Raw genomic sequence first — 20,223 nt, 5'->3', positions numbered from 1 at the left:
GTAGGCAAGAGGTTTGCTGTTGAATGGAACACATCAGCTACTGGCATATGCTGATGATGTTAATATACTGGGTGATGATATAAATACAATAAAGATGAACACAAGTTTTACTAGAGGCTAGTAGACAGGTGGGGCTTGAAGTAAATTCAGAAAAAACTAAGTACATGTTGGTATCCCGACAGCAGACAGGTAGACAGAAATGTCTTAGAGTGGCTAATAAATCGTTTGAAAGTCCAGATACTTGGGAAGAACAATAAGAAATCAAAATGATATTTATGAGGAAGTTAGGAGACTAAATTCTGGAAATGCTTGCTACTTCTCAGTTCAAAATAATTTGTCTTCCCATCTGATTTCTAAGAACCTAAAGATTAAAGTGTACAAAACAATAATTTTGCCTGTTGTTTTGTATGGGTGTGAAAAAATGGTCTCTCACTCTGAGGGAGGAACACATATTGCAGGTGTTTGAGAATAAGGTGTTGAGGAGGCTATTTGGGCCTGGGAAAGAAGACGGTGTGGTATGGAGAAAACTGCATAATGATGAACTTAAAAATTTGTACTCCTTCCCCAATATTGTCAAGGTGATTAAGTCGAGAAGAATGAGATGGGCAGGCATGTGGTGCGCATGGATGGGGCAAGAGGTGTGCACTGGGTATTGGTTGGGAAACCTGAGGGAAAGAGACCACTGGGGAGTCCTAGATGTATATGGGAGGATAATCTCGGGCGGGATCTGTGGGAGGTAGGAGTTGAAGGAGACTGGAATTTGTTGGCCCAGGACAGGGTCCGGTTGAGGGCATTGGTGAATTTGGTGATGAACCTTCAAGTTCTGTAAGCCATCTAGTTAGTTTGTTTATTCACCATTTTACAAGGTATTTACTTCTATGTACATGAGGCAAACCTTGCCGCTGAGGTACATAGTGCAGCAGCTATTTCTGAAATACATTTCGTTTTTTAGTAAGTGTTACATGCATTAAACAGATTTCGCGTGAGGCATTATATATTTTACATGAGTATCTTTCGAATTATGTATGATGTTCCTAGAATGGTGGTTTTCTGAAGTTCCTAATGTCGTGCTCACCTGGGATGTTGGCAGAATATTTTTTCAGTGGCTTGGAGACAGTTCCAGTTGCTCCTATAATTATTGGGATTACCTTTGCTTTCACTTTCCACATTCCTTGTATTTCAAGATCTTCATAACTTCCTTCTTAATTACATTTCTCTCAGTTGGTATTGCTATATCAATTAAGAGACAAGTTCCATTTTTGTTTCCAATTATAATATCAGGTTTGTTATTTGGAATGTTTCTATCTGTTTTGTCTTGTTGATTCCACAAAAAGGTTATTTGGTTATCTTGACTTGTCTCAACTGCCTTCTGTATGTGTTCATACCGATGTGTCATCTCTAACTTTACCCCCACTTTATTATTATTGTTATTGTTGTTGTCATCATCATCTTCATATGTCTTCACCCAACAGATCAGTATTACAAGCTTTAGCATTACATTATATATCCGTATTTAATATTTTATTAGCTACATGTTTCAGACAGATAGTCCGTCATCAGGCATAAGTTGTTTACGCTACTATGCGTTTATAATAATACATGAGCATAAAACATGTCAAAAACCTTGTAAAATTATGTAATATTTTCGCTGTATGTTACCACATGCTATGTTTGGATAAATGTATAAATTAGGATTGCATTAAAATAAATGTTAAAAGTATCTTGTAATGTAGAACATATGTTAAGATTATGTATGCAGTGTTATGACCAGTTAGAATTCAGTCACTCATATATTCTGATGCAATTATGTCCCATTATTGGTTGACAATTTTTGTGATATATGGTGGTGTGTTTTATTACATTACACTGAGTATATTTTGTGTGGTCTGGAAGAAGTTTACCAGCATTTCACAGTTGCTTGCAGCCCCCATCATGGGAGCAATGACAGCATCAGTAAACTTCTGCCAGACCACGCATCCCTGAAGACTGCCATCTTCATACTTGCTGCCTTACGAATCTTAGATCTTTCAACCCTATATTTGTTGGTGTTCACAGTTGCAGAGGAAGTTTCCTTGTCTGGAGGCCAGGCTGTTCAGAGAGTTCGTCTGTTGGAAGAACTAGAGAATCCTGGCTACAACTCTGGAATCTTGGACAATGACCTTATAGAATACTACCAGCTGCTGGCTGAGAAAGGAGATGTGCAGGCTCAAGTGTGTTAACAGATATTTTTGTGTATGCCGTGCTAATCTCTTTAGTATTTATATGTTCTGGTTCATCCTTGCCCATCCATTATTGCAATAAGAATCTCTTTCAGTAGAACAGAATGTATTTATAATTATTATATGTAACAGGAGTTTGTTTACATGTGATAAGTACTAAAAAAATTACACATTAGACCATGTTATTTATTTAAGTAATTTCTCATATTATCGTCATCATCATTAACTATTTAGGGTTTAGGTTGTATATCCTGTTCCTATGAATCCCAAGATGTTTCTGATCCTTCCATTGATGCTTCAGTCAACCTAAGTTTTTATGTCCTCTTGGTAACAATGCCAAATTTGGAAACCTTTTTTGTCAATGCAATGCAAATGGTCTTTCTAGTTTTGTTGACATTACACTAAGTACAAAAATGCTACACACAGACTAACTGAGTTTCAGTTACTAAGAAAGTAGAATTGAGTTCAGTGTAATTCAATTAGGTTTTAGTTAACGAATGAGATTCGCTGTGATGGTGTCTTCATGTGCTTAACAATACTATTTTTTTCAATTAAGCATTTTCATCTTACTACTTTGTTATTGAATGAAGACATTCACTTTACCCTGTGACAGTGAAGGACATTTAAAAGGAACTTGACTGAGCATTTGATTTTGACGTTATAGATGCAGTACTTTGGTAAAACTTCAATGTCACAGTCCATTGCAGCTCTCTGGGTAACAGAATATCATGTCTTGTAATTATGATATGGAAATGTGAAACATCTTTAGGATTTGAGGTTCTCACAGTGGCGAGTATTACGATGGCTGTCTTTTTCATTATAGTTTCTTGTAGTGTGGTAGGAGTTTACCTGTGTTTCAGAGGTTCTTGCTACTTTCATCAGCAACGCCATGACAACCATCTTCATGTGTAACATCTATTCTTGAGTTTTTCATACATTGTTTAAATGGAACTCTGTCTTATTTGGAGAAGACCTTTTGTGATGGTTATATAAACTGAAGGTTCTGTCTTTAGGGATGTAGCATCCTGTAACATGGTAGATATTGATCAATGTTTCATCACCCTGATAATGGAGGCAGTAAGGTCCTCTGAAACCTCAGTTAGTGTACGGCAGACTACATGGTGCTGCATCCCACAGGACAACCATCTTCATGCTCATTGCCACCTAAAATTATTTTGAAAAAACTGCAACAGGTTGCTCTATTACAATTAATTGGTTTCTGTTTGTCCTCCAGTGTCCATTGTTTGTCATCTTTATTTCCAAGATTGGAATGTACCCTGCATTTGCAGACAGAATTAGAGTTTACAGGCTGGTTATTTGCAGACCAAATTTTTGTACTTGTAGTGGTGGTGTTTGCAGGTTGGTCTGGGCCAGCTTCACTATCAGGGTGGCCGTGGTGTACAGCAAGATCACCAGAGAGCTCTGCATTACTTTCTTCAGGCGGCAGATGCTGGAAATCCAATAGCCATGGCTTTCTTGGGGAAGGTTAGTGTATCTGAGGAAGTGTCTTTGTTATACAATGTTAAATAAAGTTGCTTCAAAATGCGACTTGGTAGAAAGCTGCACAAATACAGCGTCCATTAGGCCAGGACCATAGAATTTTCCACTGCTCTGTTAGTTACTATGAGGGTTACTCAGAAAGTTTTGCCCCACACTTTTTATCTTGAACAAAAAGAATGGAAATTGCTGATAGTTTGTGTGCATGAATTTGCAACTTTCTTGTCTCTGGTAATGAATTAACCAATTTTGCCAGATGGTATGGATGTTATAAATTTTCAAAATGGCATCTGATAGTGAAGTGTGTTACAGACAGTGAGCTCAATATGTGACAGGATTGACTTCCATGAATTGTGACTGGAGATGAGATGTCAATTCACCACTTTCAACCACAAAAGAAAGAGCAATGCATGGCATGGCATCACACAACTTTGCCACTCAAGAAGTAGTTAAGACAGTTTTCTCGGTAGGCAAAGTGGTGGAAACTGTTTCTGGAAAATGAAAGGGGATGATTTTGGTCGACACTCTGGAGAAAAGAAAACAGTAAATTCCTAGGCATATGTCACTACCCTGAAAAGACTCCAGATGCACATAAAGTGACTTTAACAAGAGCAGGAAATGCAAATGATGTCCTTCTCATGCATGGTAACAAAAGACTGGACACAAGTTTGCATATGACGGAGCCATCAAAAAACTGCATTACCCCATCGTCCATATGGCTTGGATTTGGCTCCATCAGACTTCCATCTGTTTGGTCCAAAGAAGAATGTCATTCGTGGATGGAAGTTCAGGGATGGTGAAGTTATTGAGGAGGTGAAGATGTGACTCCAACAGATCCCAGAGGACCAACAAGGAATACAAGCCCATGGAATTAAGTTGAGAAAGTTGTACAAAATATTACATAGAAAAATAGTGCTTGTAAGCAGCTATTGCTACTCCAAATTTTGCCTCTTGTTGATCATTTTTAGCTGAGATAGGGAATGTGGGGCAGAATGTTTTGAGTGACCTTCATACTATAATAATACTGTATATTTTCTTATTGTGGTTTGAGCTTACATTTTTTGTATGAGTTTATTATGCATATTCCCAGTTAATAATTATGTCTGTAACTCTTCTCTTGTGTCATGTCCTTCTCATGCTTAGATGTTTTTCCCTGAATGTCATAACATATTTGCAGTCTTTTACCATTCTATCTTGTTCTAATCTAGCATTTTATATTTGATTGTTTAATAATTTTGAATAAAATTTTCTTCTTAATTTGTCACATGGTGTAACTTTTTGAATTAATTTTAGGGTTACTGAAATGGGTACAGTGAAGCAACAACTTCTGCATAGAGTTTGTACAGTGGTGGCCAGATTTTTACAAAAAGTCACACTAAGGTCCAGAAAGTTAATTTTTCCATTTCACAGTACTGCATGTGCCAGTACAGGTCACAAAGACCAGAAGTCATCACAAGAGATTTTATTGTTGTCTTTATCTCGAACATTGTCTAACTTTTTCCTATCCCAGACAGAAAACCTTCTATAATGACACATTTCAACAAATACCAAAAAAAGATGGATGGCATCAAACAGGTCATTAAATATATTGATAATGGTCCTGTGATTTTTACTCATATATTCTAACATGGAAGAGGACCAGGATGAATAAAATATTGAGCCAAATGAAAGTTGGAAACTTATTTATAGTAATTGTGATAAAGAATATGAAATGTTCTTAAACAAATGTGGATTTCCCTTCACTTACACAAGTTACATTTACAAAGTGTGTGATAAATATATCAATTTTCCTAATTGTCTTGTGAACAGAGTTACTTGAGTTTTCAGTTTTTTGAAACAATTTTTTTCCACTTTGAAGAAAGTTCAATTTTTATTCAGTTTTATATTCTCACACATTAATTTATATTATGAAGCCACAGACCCTTTTGGGGCCAATAACAGCAGCATCAATCCTGTAGCTTGATTCACCCCTTTCCTCACTATTCCTTGACCGCTTGAGGTATTTCTGCCACATCTGACACCATCCCTTTGGTCCCCTCAGATGGCCACTTTGTCCCCTTTCTCTCTGTCTTGTACCAGCCTCATCTGTGGTATCCTGAAAAGCATTCTTTCCTATTGGCTGGATATGATTCAATCTCCCCAGATCCTGTAACTGATTGGCCAGCCCCTCTCCATTTATCTATTCCATCTCCTGTCCCTCAATTAGGATGCTTTTCTTTTGACATTTTTGGTACAGAATTATATTGTTGATACACAGATTTATCTGGAAGGCAGTGACATTGTGAAGCAAGACAACGATACTGCATACAAATACTTCAAGAAAGCTGCTGACTTGGGAAATCCAGTGGGGCAAAGTGGACTGGGTCTCATGTACCTGTATGGCAAAGGTGTAGAAAAAGACTATGGCAAAGCCCACAAATATTTCTCACAGGCAGCTGATCAGGGCTGGGTGGATGGACAGCTGCAGTTGGGCAACATGTACTTTAGTGAGTATAAACTTATCCATATAGCCACTGAAATGAAATCTCTAAGAACTAAGAAGACTTGATATGCTGTACTCCTGGAGTCAGGATAGCCAGTATAGTTAATGGCAGTAGCTGTTGGAATGCCTGGGATTTGAATCCTGTTACTTGGATACTTGGACGACCCATTCTTCAAGTGCCTGAGTACTGCAGGTCCCAACTTTTCGCTGGCTCGATCTATAGACATTCGGTAGGACTCCTTGGACGAGGTTGAATCCTGTTGGATTTGTCTTTTCATTACCAAGTCCAGAACTTCTCTAAGGCCCACTAAACATCATGTCCAGTGGGCAGTAGGGCCTCTGTCCTTAAGGAGTACTGTATCTAAACAAATACTGAAGCATTTTCTGTAGAACGTATCTACAAATAACCACATGATACTAGTGCAAACATATTGCAGTGGAAGTTTGAAATTTGGATCCTTTTGAAACTGCATCATACAGAAATGGGAACACTGCTTCAGAGTGATTATTTTTGGAAGGATATATTAAAATAGATTTGAGGTTTTTATGATAGCAAGTATGATGACTGTCTTCCTTTTTGTTGCACCACATATCAGAGGTTCTTTCTGCCTCCATCCAAACATAAACTTTTGCCGGACTACGTGGTCCAACAACCCAGCAGACAGTCATCTTGGTAAATGTTAGATTATTCTCATTTCCTTATCAGATTGTGTATATTTGTAGGTGGTGTTTCATTAAGTTTTGTACTATTTTCCATTTACACCTGCAGGTGGGTTAGGAGTGCGACGGGACTACAAGTTGGCTAACAAATATTTTAGCCTTGCTTCTCAGTCAGGCCATATTCTTGCATTCTACAATTTGGCCCAGATGCATGCAACAGGTACAGGAATGATGCGTTCCTGCCCCACTGCTGTTGAGGTAAGATTTCTTTCCAGTTAGGCTTTTTTGGTATTTCACAAGATTACAAATGTCTATTAAGAGTTCTGTGTAAGGGTGGCCATACAAGCTACGACGTACCAGAAGGCTTATGTCTGTGAAGGCCAACCTTCCTGCAAACCGGAGCGTGTGCATTGAATATGGCCAGAAGGTTTGGCTGGAAATCGAGCCTCTCATAAATCTGCAGTCGCTTGATTATTTACCTCAAGGTTTACTGGATGTTTACTAGTCATGTGTGTGTGTGGGGAGAGAGGAGGGTAAAGGCAAGGCTTTAGTCATCTCAATCAGTTAACACAGCACTATACAGTCCTCTCTGTTTCGTCAGTTTTTATATTACCATTATTGGAGTGTTGGCTGACACGAGATCCTGGCCTCATGAATGTATCTCCAAATTCATTGAGTTGTACAGGTCTCTGCAGTATTCCAACAAACACTTGAGAAACTCTGCGTATTTGAAGCTTGTTGAAAAAATGCAAGAAGTGAATCGTACTGCAACAAAGGATACCGTAGTAAAGAGGATCAACAATATGAGCAGTTCTTACAGAAAAGAGTTGAAGAAAGTATCACAATGTAAGAGAAGCGGCGCGAGCGGAGAAGTATGCGATCCATTTTTATGGTATTTCCACATGTTTGATTTTCTGTATGACCAGGTATTTATGCCAGTCTGTTGGCTCTAACTAAATTTCATTCAACAAATTTATGTGAGAATGTTTTTGTCTATCTAACAAACTTCTGACCCACTTAGAATGATTTAGTTTTTGGACATTAAAGTAACAGCAAGACCAATTAAAATAGCATCGTCTTCACTGAACATGTAGCATCGACTGAAGAATAAAAGACTGAGGACAAAACTGCGACAAAGTCTGTATGTGTGTGGGCGCTCAGAGGTTTGAGGCTTACCTTCCGACTTTAATCTTGGAAGACAGTCCTTCCGGTAAGTCGTAGCGTGTATGGCCACCCTAAGAATCTTCTTCCTCTTTATTTTTTGTAAGGGGGGAGATTCAGTTAGATGTTTTTATATGTTCTTTCCATTTTCTTCATTTTCACCAAATCATACAACATTTTATTTTGGTGAAAATAGAAGTCATATGATAAATAACATCTGCCACTGGCAGTAAAATGGTAACATGTTGGCTGTATGAAATGATGAAATCCTTTTGACTCAATCAAGATTTGATTGCGTGAACATGGCCATGTGTGTGTGAATCCAGTATACTACCACATAGCTAATATGCTGCTTATTATATTGTTATGGGTTTACATTATTTAAAGAAGACATTAAAATAAGTCAGAAATAGAAGTTATTTAACCCTATGAAGCCAAAGCTCATGTGAATATTATTTAATAATTCAGTCCATGCCATGAAGAAAACAACACTTCATCATTACAAATATCAACTTGTTAATGCCATTTAAGTAAATAATCTCTATTTACTGTGAGAATTGTATGAAACCCATAAATACACGATACAGCGTTATTGATTGTTAACCTTTATTTTATGAGCATCCCATATGTAGGGCTATTAAGTCCTAATGTCCCATCATATGAGAGAACCATACACTGGGCTTCATGCATTTTGTTACTGATGCATTTGGCTTAGCAGAACACATTGCAAAATGCATTAAATTTTCTTTTACATACATGTTTGGTTAGATTTTTCTGTAGCTTTGAAAGCTACTGACACTCCTCATTACATCACATTGTGATACTCTTTGAAACACCAATATACAGCCCTACATAACTCTCCTTACATTTTACTTGCACTCTCTTCTGTGTGGAGCCATTGTATGCTGAAATTACCTCAAATCAACTAAGTTTTCTCTCTGTGACAGCCAGTCTGCCAGCAATTTCAATCACGTTTTGCTCAAGAGATATTCAGAAATATATGTGTTCCATTTTGGTATCACATGATGCCAAAGTCCATCATAGTTCAGATCTCAGTCATTAGCATTGCCATTGTTTTAAAAGTATAAGAATACATGAAAATTCTATATCAATTTGAGTCATTGTAGATGTGGGGTGCCATATTGTGTCTTTTGCCAGACTTGACACCAGTGAATTGATGGATACCTTTGTTTGGACTGTCAGTTATCCCAGCTTGGACTCCCCTTCAAATGCAAGTGGGGGTAATATCATTTCACCATCATCCTAGTCACAGATTTGTGGGGTATGGTAATGTTAACCCCTGTTTTGAAAAGTTCTAACCTTCATTCACAGCCAGACATTCAGTAGGAGTGTAACATTTTGTGCAGGTGTCATTCAAGAAGCCAAAAACATTACTGAGTTTATATAGTTCGTCATAGTTTGGGTCTCTTTAGTCAGTAGCACTGTGATTGTTTGAAAAGTTTAGGAACACATGAAAACATTTTATGGTGTTGAGTGCTTGTTGGTATGGGGTGCCAAATTCTGTCAGTATGTTACCAGTGAACTGATGGATACCCTTGTTTGGACTGTCTGTCAGTTGTCCCAACTTGGATACCCCTTCAAATGCAGGTGGAGGTGGTATCATTTTATCATCCTGATCACATTTTTCATGTGGGATATGTTCAGACAGCATCACAACCCAGAAGGCAGCTACCTTCAGCTGTGAAAACCTCAAATCCTACCATGTTTACCCTGCTTGGCCTCTCACACTGCCCTTTGTAAACACTGCTTGGGGTGGTTGGCAGATTTGTTTATCAGGTCAACTTCCTTGAGGTCTGTTTTATTAGTATGGACCCCTCAGCTGTTGTACAGCCAAACTGTTCTTGCCTCAACACACCTAGTATAAAGTTAATTTTAGACTGACTGCTTATCTGTATGAATTAGTTATAATCTTTTCCTGCAGACTCACACTGCACATAGCACACATTCCAAACTGATTTAAAGTACCAAAATAAACTCTGTCCTATTTGAGGGAGTGGAATGAAATTTATTTTCTTTGATAGAAACAAAGACTTTGATTCATATGAAATATATTACTCTGTTCTCTGACACCAGCTGGAGCAGACTGAGTTACAGCTGAAATAATCTTTTGACACTGCTTACTCATTCATGTGATACGAGGTGCGATCGGAAAGTTTCAAGACTGCGCCTATTAAAAAAAAAACACCCGTACACTTATCTCAGGTATTAAATTCATCCATCACCCTCGAAGTAGTTCCCCTGGGAGTGAACACAACGATCCCAGCGCCGCTGCCAAGCCTGTAAGCATCCCTGGAAATCTTTCTTTGTCAGCCTGTCAAGCACCATCTGCGATTCTGCCTGAATCTCTTCTATCGTCTCAAATCTCCTTCCCTTTAGCTGAATTTTCATCTTTGGGAAGAGGAAGAAGTCACACGGAGCTTAGAAAGGAAGTTGGGGTCGGTTCTTGCAAGATCTTTGTGCTCCTGACAAACGAGAAGTCGATTCTGCTTCTGGTCCTCAGACAGGAGCCTTGGCACAAACTTGGCTGCGATGTGTCGCATGTGGAGTTCTTCCTTTAGAATCAGCTGACAGGTCCCATAGCCTATCCCAACAATGTCGCACAAGTCGTTGATGGTACGACATCGATCTTCGTGAATGGCCTGCCGAATCTTCGTAACATTTTCGGGCGTTGTGCTCGAAGATGGTCGTCCAGAACGCTCGTCATCATCGACAGAGGTTCGGCCATTTTTAAAACGTGAATGCCACACAAAAGTTTGTGCACGACCCATTGCGGACTCCCCAAATGTTTGCTTTAGCATTTCATAGGTTTCCGTAGCCGTTTTGGCGAGTCTTTGGCAAAATTTGATGCACACGCCATTCCGAAATCGCAGGAGGGTCAGTGTAATGCACTACCAAAACGCCCGTAACTAAGAAACAAATGCTAATTCGATGATGCCGGCTGGCACACTGATTCACTATGACTGTAGGCCGCACCCCCTAGCGGCAGAAGCTCGTACTACAGCCGGTTCGCCCTCTATTGACACAGTCTTGAAACTTTCCGATCGCACCTCGTATGTCTGCTAAAGGGGTTTATTTCAAATATGAACCTATATGCCTTAGGCCATATTTACTTTCCATTTGAAACTGCTGATTGTTGATGAACTTTTCTGTAATCACACCATCACAAATAACTCTCAGGAAGATTGTATTTCATTAAGACTCTTGGCATACCAAACAAGCATGCCTGTAGCAGTTCTAAGCCAAGTACAATTGACTCCAAGACTTTCTATCACTAAATATGTAGTATGAGGTTAAATTTGAAGAATAATTAATTAAGACATGGAAAAAATTTAAAACACTGAAAGTAAACAAAGTAGGTGTGTATAAAGGCTGATTATTATGAAACTTATGTACATTCTCAATAATAATTTTTATTTTGAGTTTTTTCCTTAAAAATGCAATAAATATGCTATATTTTGTAACATACAGCACTCTGAGATGGTTTAAACTCCAATTAAATCCATACATGTACATAGACCACAGGAATTTAAATGCTGCACTTAAAAGGTTAAAGCAGATAGTACATTTGTATCACTGGGCTTTGAAGTGTTAAATATGATAACAAACATTTTTATTTTATGATTTTTTAAAATTAAGAGGTTACGAGCAATATCAGCATATTATGTAAGCTATACCTGCATATATTGATTAGTTTGTAATATATAAACAAGGTCAAGGCCCTTTATTTGAAACTGTGCTGTTCTGTCAACAATCAGCTTCTGATATACAAATGAATCAGCAGAGAGGAATGAAAACAAATTTTAAAACATATAATTATATATTTTTGTTTCTAATGATGATAATGATATAGTGGAAAGTACAGAAATTGGATTGAAATTTGCTTGATTTTTGTGTTTGAAAACATAATGCTTATGTTTTTACATCTCCTGCAGTCTGTTTCTACATTTCATGGCCAGTACTTATGGTACTGCTTGCATGGTATGAGGTAACATTCAGAAAGCTCAGAATGCATGTCAAAACTGTAATCCAGTGTAGATTACACCTACCCTGTCTTCTTCAGAATGCAGTATGTTCTGTTTTATTTGTGCATAATATTTATAGCAACAGCAGAGATCATGTACAGTTTTACTTTCCAGTTATCAACATAATATGAAAGACTTTATCAGGAAGAGACTTTATTGTATCATGACAGAAATACTTCAGTATTCATAGTGCTTTATGCTCTTAATTTTTTCAGCTGATGGTGGTTTCAATCAAACTGTTTTCTGTACATTATCCATAGTCCAAGACTGAATAAAACCATTAAAACACATTTTGGAGATTGAAATCTATCTCCATCTTCAGGTAAAACCTACTCTGTAGGGCCCAATTGATAGAGCTAGTCCCAATCTCCAAAACGTCATGTTTTATTGGTTTTATTTAGTCTTGGACGAAGGATAATGTCCAGAAAACAGTTTGCTTCAACAATGCACCATCGTCACAAACTTTCAGAATTTATGGTGGTTTGTTCTGTGATGTGTTGATGAAGTTTTTAATACAGTTAACACATTTAGCTATTACTTCTAGCATTCAAAATGTGTTTTTCATTGAGTCTTTGTGCTATCTGAGGGTGCATTAATACCCTTATAACACTGATTTTCCTCAGACTAGTTTTTCTGTTTTATTGCATTATATGCTGTCATATTTATTTTCACAGCCATCAAGCATTGTTCACAGGCTCATGTTAATGTGTAAATCTTAATAGTAGATGTATTTTGTATGCAATTTTTAAAAAAATAATTGTAGCTATATTTGGAAATTTTATTTGTTGTCTAAAATCTTGTTGGTTATCTGAAATATTGTTCAAGTAACCAGATGAAACCCTGGAAGATTTGAAAGTGGTTGATAAATTACAATTATAGGAATGCATTTTCATATGTACCATACTAAAATTACCCCACTTAATGCTGATTCAGTACATGATTTTATTTCACAGCACGTGTTCCCATTATTTAATGAGGTATGATTTTATTTTAAAATATTAATTTTGTAAAACAGTTATTCAAGAATGTAGCAGAACGTGGCAAGTGGGGTGAAAAGATGATGGAAGCTCACATTCACTATCGGGAAGGTCGCTTAGATGAAGCATTTGTGACATACACACTTCTAGCAGAGCTGGGTTATGAGGTGGCCCAAAGTAATGCTGCCTTCCTGTTGGATAAAGGTATGGGAGTGCTTTTTTATTTTCTTTATCACAGTGTTTTCAATGAATGTTACAGTATATTGCTTCATATTCAAGAGATCCTTGTTTGTAACATTCACTCAAAAACCAGCCATTCTGACTGGGGTTTAAGTACTGAATCCCCTTAATAAATACTAGTTTTGTGAAGGGCAGGGGATGGTGTGATCAAATGGGAAGTGAACTGGGCTACCTTAGAGGTGGGGACCAGGTGGAAAGTAAATCATTAAGGATAACAACAACATTTGTAAAGACAGACTATAGGAGTACACTCAATTGTGTTTACAATGACTGGTTCAACCCATAACAAACAATAATGAAATTGACATGCCCTGAGTGGAAGACAGTCATAAATCAGTAAAAGCTCAACATGAAACATAGTATTAAATCTGAACAAGTACCAATGTGTCTGTCTGATGAGAGTAATGTAAACAATAAGACAGAGAAATAATACAGTATACAAACACAGGCAATGTTCGAGGTATCCAGTCACATCAGAACTCTGATGATGGGGACAGAGTTGGTTCCCGAAACGTCGGTTTACTACGGTAACCAGTTGACGCAGCTGATTGCCCGAGAAGATTTTATTCATTGAGCATACACACTCTAGCTAAATTGAAACTGCTGAATGTGGCAAGTACTGGAAAGAAAGTTTGCTTCCAAACCTAGGTCAAAGGGACCATTAAACAGTCAGAATAACAACTGTAAATCAAAGTACCATCGGTTGGACAACAATAATTTCAAAACTGCTAAAAACGCAAACCAAGAATTTTTGCCAAAAGAGATGGGACCGACCACACCAAGAGCTGTAGGCAGATGCCATAAGGCATAAGTGCACCATTGAACAAACTAAAGAGAGGGGAAGGAAAAGAGAGAAAGCAAGAGGAGAGGGGAATGTAGAAGGGAGAAATGTCTAAACAAAGGTGTTGCACTGCATGCAGCAAAGATCTTGAGCTGATAATATGCTCAGCTAGTCAAGGAATTCCAGTCTTTTATAGAAGCCGAAAGTTTGTTATTGGGTTCACAAGAGTCTGCCTGTGGTCCCTATCCTGAGCCACTTTCATCCAATCCACACACTTTTGGAAGTACTTTGTGGAGGAGGGAGATATAGCTCCTACTCCATTCTTGACCTTGGCGGCAAGTGATCAGCATCATGACTCAACTGCACTTTGCCCTCTGGAAAAGGGTCTGTGATACCCATTAGATAGGAAATCCTGTGGTTGTTCTGGAGAGTATTTGTGTACTTCCATATACAGGTAGCCCTCGATTTAAGCCGGGGATGCGTTCCTGGAAGAACTGGTGTAAATGGAATCAGCGTAAATTGAAACTGTTTTTATAATGTAAATCAGTGGGAAGTCAATGACATGAGTTCCCGGCACCCAAACATTGACGAGTAATATAATGGCATTACATTTAAAGTTCTGAAATAACGTAAATAAAATAATGGATATTTAAAAAATATATTTTATACACTTACAATCGGCAATTCGTTGGTCCCTGCGATTCTTTCATGTGATTGATGTGTGCAGTCATCTCTGCTGTTATGCGATAGTTGTATTCATGTAAGACGCCGACCTATAGAAAATTGCATAGTAAAAATAACCCCGGTACCTCCACAGAGATTAAATTAGCCCTTTGAAAGTTTAATGCGCCAGGAATGAAATTGCATAAGAGCAAACTCGCATATGCAAAAGTTTGCATTTCACAAACAGCTTTTACCGATTCATCGATCTCATCGGAGCAAATTTGCGTTAACGAAACGTACGTAATTGCAGAGGTGACTGTATTTATAATTTTTATTCAAAATCAGCGATGTAAGAATTATGATTTAATATAAGAATCAGTACGAGAAATGTAGAACGTTATAAATAAGAGTAAAATATATCTTTTTCACTTTTTGACTTGCTGGTTTCAAAAGCAGCGTTATTCTGAATCGGTGCAAATCGAGGGTTGCCTGTACTTCCATCCTGTCATTCACAGTTGTCTACACATCTCATTTAATGCTGTATAACATCTGTAGTTGTAACATTGTTATTCACTAACCTACGAATCAGTCATCAATATCCTTATTCATAATTGTTATTTTATCACATTCTGTATTTATTTATTGTGTTTGTGTCCAAAGTTCTGTTGAGGTTTTGAAGTATAATCAGTTAGTGGGTCTTTCAGGTTTGTTTGCTCATGTAAGGAAACACTTTGACACTTTTGTCAAGTAAGTAGTGACTTCTGGGTGAAGTTATCAAGAACAGAATTAATGACTTCATAGCTCAGTGTTGAAACCTAAGCATGTATTCAGTCTTAAAATTTTGTAACTTCTATAATTGTGTAATGCTGTCATAGATGTAGTTACATCTTCATGTAGTTACAACCCTTAACACAAACAGGAGATCAAATCATTTTTGTGTTTTGTAAGTATATGACACTAGCATGTGTCAGTTTGGTGTGAGCTCTTTTATTTGTGTGGCCTACATTATTGAATATGACATTTTATTGGAGTTTCTTGATTAACAGTTTACATCATGCATTATAATTAATTAAATCAAAAGCAGCAACATTTTCTCAGAGGACAAAATTGACAGTTGTTAATTTGTGGTCTTGAAGGCTGATTATGAGTCTACAAGATCATCTCATTAGCCAGTTTACAGTCCAGATGGGCATATGGCTTTAATCTTATCACTACCTACAGAACAGTTCTGCTGTGTGGAAGAGCACACTGTGCATTGTGAGTAAAAAGTTCCACATAGGCACAGAGTTCTGTAATATTTATCATTCATCGTTCTTATTTGTCATTTAAAATATTTATGTAGTTCAGATTGGTCATAACAGATGGCAGTCATGGTCTCCTGCATTTTAATTTTAAATGTAACAATGCTGTAACTGGCACACAGTTTTTTGATAAAAACATTTTTATTTACAGTAAAGGTGCTAAGAACAGAAAGGGTAAATTTGATATGATTTTACTTCCAACTGTTTCTGTATCTGGTTTTAAAGGAGTCTCCAGCTACCTATATCTGCCTATTCCAGCATTCCAGTCTTGGCCTGTCCCATCATGTATGTGTTATGTCCCTGGATCTTCTTCCACTCCTTTTCATTTACAATACTTTTGTCAGTATTCTATGCTCATCCATTCTTTTAATATGCCCATACCATCCCAATCATCTTCTGTCCATTTGGGTCTGTGTACCTCCATCTTTAGCTCTCCCCTGATGTACTTATTTCCTATTTATCTATCTAGATTTTTTTCCACTATTCCCTCTCAGCTGCTTGTAGTTTACTATTCTCTTGCTTAGTATATGTCTATGTCTCTGCCCCATGTAATAGTATCTTTTTAAAATATGTGTTATTACATTTTCTATCTGTATATTCCATAACAAACTCTTAGTTACATGATGGAATGTTGAAGCATTTTCTGTTCTTACATTTATCTCATTTTGGATCTTGCTGTTTTCCTCTACCATGTAAACAGTGTTTTTGGTCTTTTGTCTCCTTTCTATTTATTTTCACTGCTGTGTTTTTTTACCTCCAGATTTCTAATATAACTGTCTTTTCTAGATATGTAATTTAATATTATTACTTGCATTGTAAATTAGAATTTTATTGTCTTATCCTTTCATTGATTAGTACAGTGGGCCTGAAAACACTGAGTTGAATATACGAGGTGCGATCGGAAAGTTTCCAGACTGTGTCAATAGCAGGCGAACCGGATGTAGTACGAGCTTCTGCCTTTAGGGGGTACGGCCTACATTCATAGTGAATCAGTGTGCCAGCCGGCATCATCGAATTAGCATTTGTTTCTTAGTTACGGGCGTTTTGGTAGTGCCTTACACCGACCCTCCTGCGATTTTGGAATGGTGTGTGCATCAAATTTTGCCAAAGACTCGCCAAAACGGCTACGGAAACCTATGAAATGCTAAAGTAAGCATTTGGGGAGTCCGCAATGGGTCGTGCACAAACTTTTGTGTGGCATTCACGTTTTAAAAATGGCCGAACCTCTGTCGATGATGACGAGCATTCTGGACGACCATCTTCGAGCACAACACCCGAAAATGTTACGAAGATTCGGCAGGCCATTCACGAAGATCGACGTCGTACCATCAACGACTTGTGCGACATTGTTGGGATAGGCTATGGGACCTGTCAGCTGATTCTAAAGGAAGAACTCCACATGCGACGCATCATGACAACGCGCCAGCGCACACCGCCCTCAAAGTTCGGCAGTTTTTGGCCTCAAACACCATGGCCGTCATCCCGCACCCTCCTTAGCTCCGTGTGACTTTTTCCTCTTCCCAAAGATGAAAATTCAGCTAAAGGGAAGGAGATTTGAGACGATAGAAGAGATTCAGGCAGAATCGCAGATGGTGCTTGACAGGTTGACAAAGAAAGATTTCCGGGGATGCTTCCAGGCTTGGCAGCGGCGCTGGGATCGTTGTGTTCACTCCCAGGGGAACTACTTCGAGGGTGATGGATGAATTTAATACCTGAGATAAGTGTACGGGTTTTTATAGGCGCAGTCTAGAAACTTTCTGATCGCACCTCGTATATGTGGTACATAAATAGCACTGTAGGCAAACCAGTTCAAGTTCACTGGCAGTAGATGAAACACTAAATAAAATGACTGACAGATAGGATGAATTATATTTGAATATGATGATTGAATTAATCATTCTTTTAGTGGTTGGTAGTATATTATTGTATACCATTTGGTGTTTGTTCTGTTATCTAAAGAGAACAGAAGTCATTCCTCTTTGATAATTCTGGTATTCAGAGTACCCATCTATCTTTAGGTGATGTTTCACTGTTTCTGGAGCAAGATGTATTTGTGAGGGCGCTCATGTACTGGCGTCGGGCAGCGGCGCAAGGCTTCTCGGCCGCACAGGTGAAGCTCGGGGACTACCATTACTATGGACTTGGTACGCCTGTGGACTATGAAATGGCTGCCACGCATTATCGACTTGCTTCAGAGCAGCAACACAATGCGCAGGCTATGTTCAACCTTGGATACATGCATGAGCAGGGACTAGGAATGCAGCAGGTCTGTTTATTTGTTGTTTTGGATGGACTGAGTTGATTTTTAAACTACTCATTATTTTATAACTGAAGATAAGTGGTCAGTGTATGGTATCATGTACAGAGTTCCGGATGAAAGGTATCCAAAATAAAAAGTTTATATCTCGGAAACTAATTGTCAAACACGTATCTGGTTTATGTCATCGGAAAGGAAAACTCTGAAAGTTTTTTTCATGCCCGGCTTACATGCATGCGCCAGCTGGTGACCTTCGGCGAGCTCAATAATGATGTTGACACCACAGGAACAGGTTCAATGCGTGTTGTGGCTAGCAGAGTTGCAATCTCTTATGGCTGTCCAGCGTCGTTTTAGAACGCAGTATGGACGTCAACCTCCTACACGGAAAAGCATTCGGTTCTGGAACAACAAACTGAGGACTACAAGTAGTCTGTTGAGTGTAAAATCTCCTGGAAAGACACGGACATACCTCTGAAGAAAATTTCAATCACATTAGAGAGGCATTCCAGCGAAGTCCGCGCAAATCAATTCGTGCTGCTATCTTGCAGTTACAAATTCCACGTTCAACAGTGCACGCTGTGCTACACAAAAGGGTTCGCCTAAGAGTGTACAAGATTCAAATGATTCATGCACTAAAATCGACTGACCAAGTAGCACGCACAAACTTTGCTGTGGACATGCTAGAAAGAATTGACGCATCACCCGATTTCCTCTACCAAGTGTGCTCTCGGACGAGGCGATGTTCCATGTCAATGGAGTTGTAAACAGGTACAACTGCAGCATTTGGGACAGTGAAAATCCACATGTCACATTTGAGTTGGAGAGAGGCAGCCCCAAAGTGAACGTGTGGTCCGGCTTAATGCACAATAAGTTGATTGGACCGTTTTTCTTTTCGGAAAAGACTGTGAATGGACGTTCGTACTTGGACATGCTGGAGCTGCATGCGATGCCCCAGTTACCACCTCAAACTATCCTCCAACAAGATGGGGCGCCGCCACATTTCTGCCAACATGTTAGGAATCACTTGGACAGAGAGATGGCTGGGAGATGGATCGGCAGAGGTGGACCAATCGCTTGGCCTCCTAGGTCGCTAGATTTAACCCCATTGGATTTTTTCTTGTGGGGTTATGTGAAGAACATTGTCTACCAGATCAATGATCAACGACCTTCAACACCTGAAAGGCCGCATAAGAGACACTGTGGCTACGGTAACACCAAACATGCTTCAAGCAACGTGGAACGAGGTCGGCTATTGTCTGGATTTTTGTCGTGCCACCAGGGGAGCCCACATTGAAATTTACTGAGAAAGTTATGTACTCAGAAAAAAACTTCCAGAGTTTTCCTTTCCGATGACATAAACCGGATACGTGTTTGACAATTAGTTTCCGAGATATAAATTTTTTATTTTGGATACCTTTCATCCGGACACTCTGTATTTACGTATGAGTGATGATATTGAGATGAGTGATGTTAGGCCCAATACCTCAAAACATTCTAAGCCAGAAGTAGTTCAGTGGGTTTGGTAAAAAGAAGTTTAAATTTAAATGGTGACTAGGCACAACAATGTACAATTAAGTACCGGTATAAAGGGGTTAGTGGGGTGGAAATTCTTATGTAATAGAGCATCTGAAAGTTTTTGAAGTGTTTGCATATTGCATTAGTGATTACAAACTCATGAAAATTGTGGTTTTATTTATTTATTTATTTTATTTTTATTTTTTCAGGATATGCATCTAGCAAAACGTTGCTATGACTTGGCTGCAGAGACAAGTACTGATGCCAAAGTTCCAGTGGCCCTGGCACTCATGAAGCTGTCCCTTCTGTTCAGCATGAAATATTTGCAGGAGGTGAGTGCTGTAAATTCTGCCTTCTAATAAACTGGTACATTAATACCATTAATACACTGTTGTGATTCATACAGAAATATTGGTCACTTTAGTTC

The 20,223-nt window shown here is 38.4% G+C and overlaps 1 protein-coding gene across 2 annotated transcripts in view; it reads left to right on the top strand.

Annotated features, from left to right (window-relative positions):
• The window catches only part of LOC110838753 (protein sel-1 homolog 1), a 31,805-nt gene that overhangs the window by 7,506 nt on the left and 4,076 nt on the right, over positions 1-20,223 (top strand). For both annotated transcript variants that reach the window (XM_087358148.1, XM_087358147.1), the window contains exons 5-11: positions 2,056-2,210; positions 3,579-3,704; positions 5,974-6,202; positions 6,968-7,116; positions 13,078-13,243; positions 18,043-18,290; positions 20,006-20,128. In XM_087358148.1, coding sequence (XP_087214274.1) covers positions 2,056-2,210; positions 3,579-3,704; positions 5,974-6,202; positions 6,968-7,116; positions 13,078-13,243; positions 18,043-18,290; positions 20,006-20,128 — 1,196 coding nt within the window. The remainder of the gene's footprint in view (positions 1-2,055; positions 2,211-3,578; positions 3,705-5,973; positions 6,203-6,967; positions 7,117-13,077; positions 13,244-18,042; positions 18,291-20,005; positions 20,129-20,223) is intronic.

This window comes from Zootermopsis nevadensis, unplaced genomic scaffold (genome assembly GCF_977971745.1).
Source record: "Zootermopsis nevadensis isolate Lab colony 2312 unplaced genomic scaffold, Znev_1.0 Znev_ptg000029l, whole genome shotgun sequence".
Taxonomy (NCBI): Eukaryota; Metazoa; Arthropoda; class Insecta; order Blattodea; family Termopsidae; genus Zootermopsis; species Zootermopsis nevadensis.
Note: the sequence above shows the minus strand (reverse complement) of the source record. Positions and strands in the feature narration are given on the sequence as shown.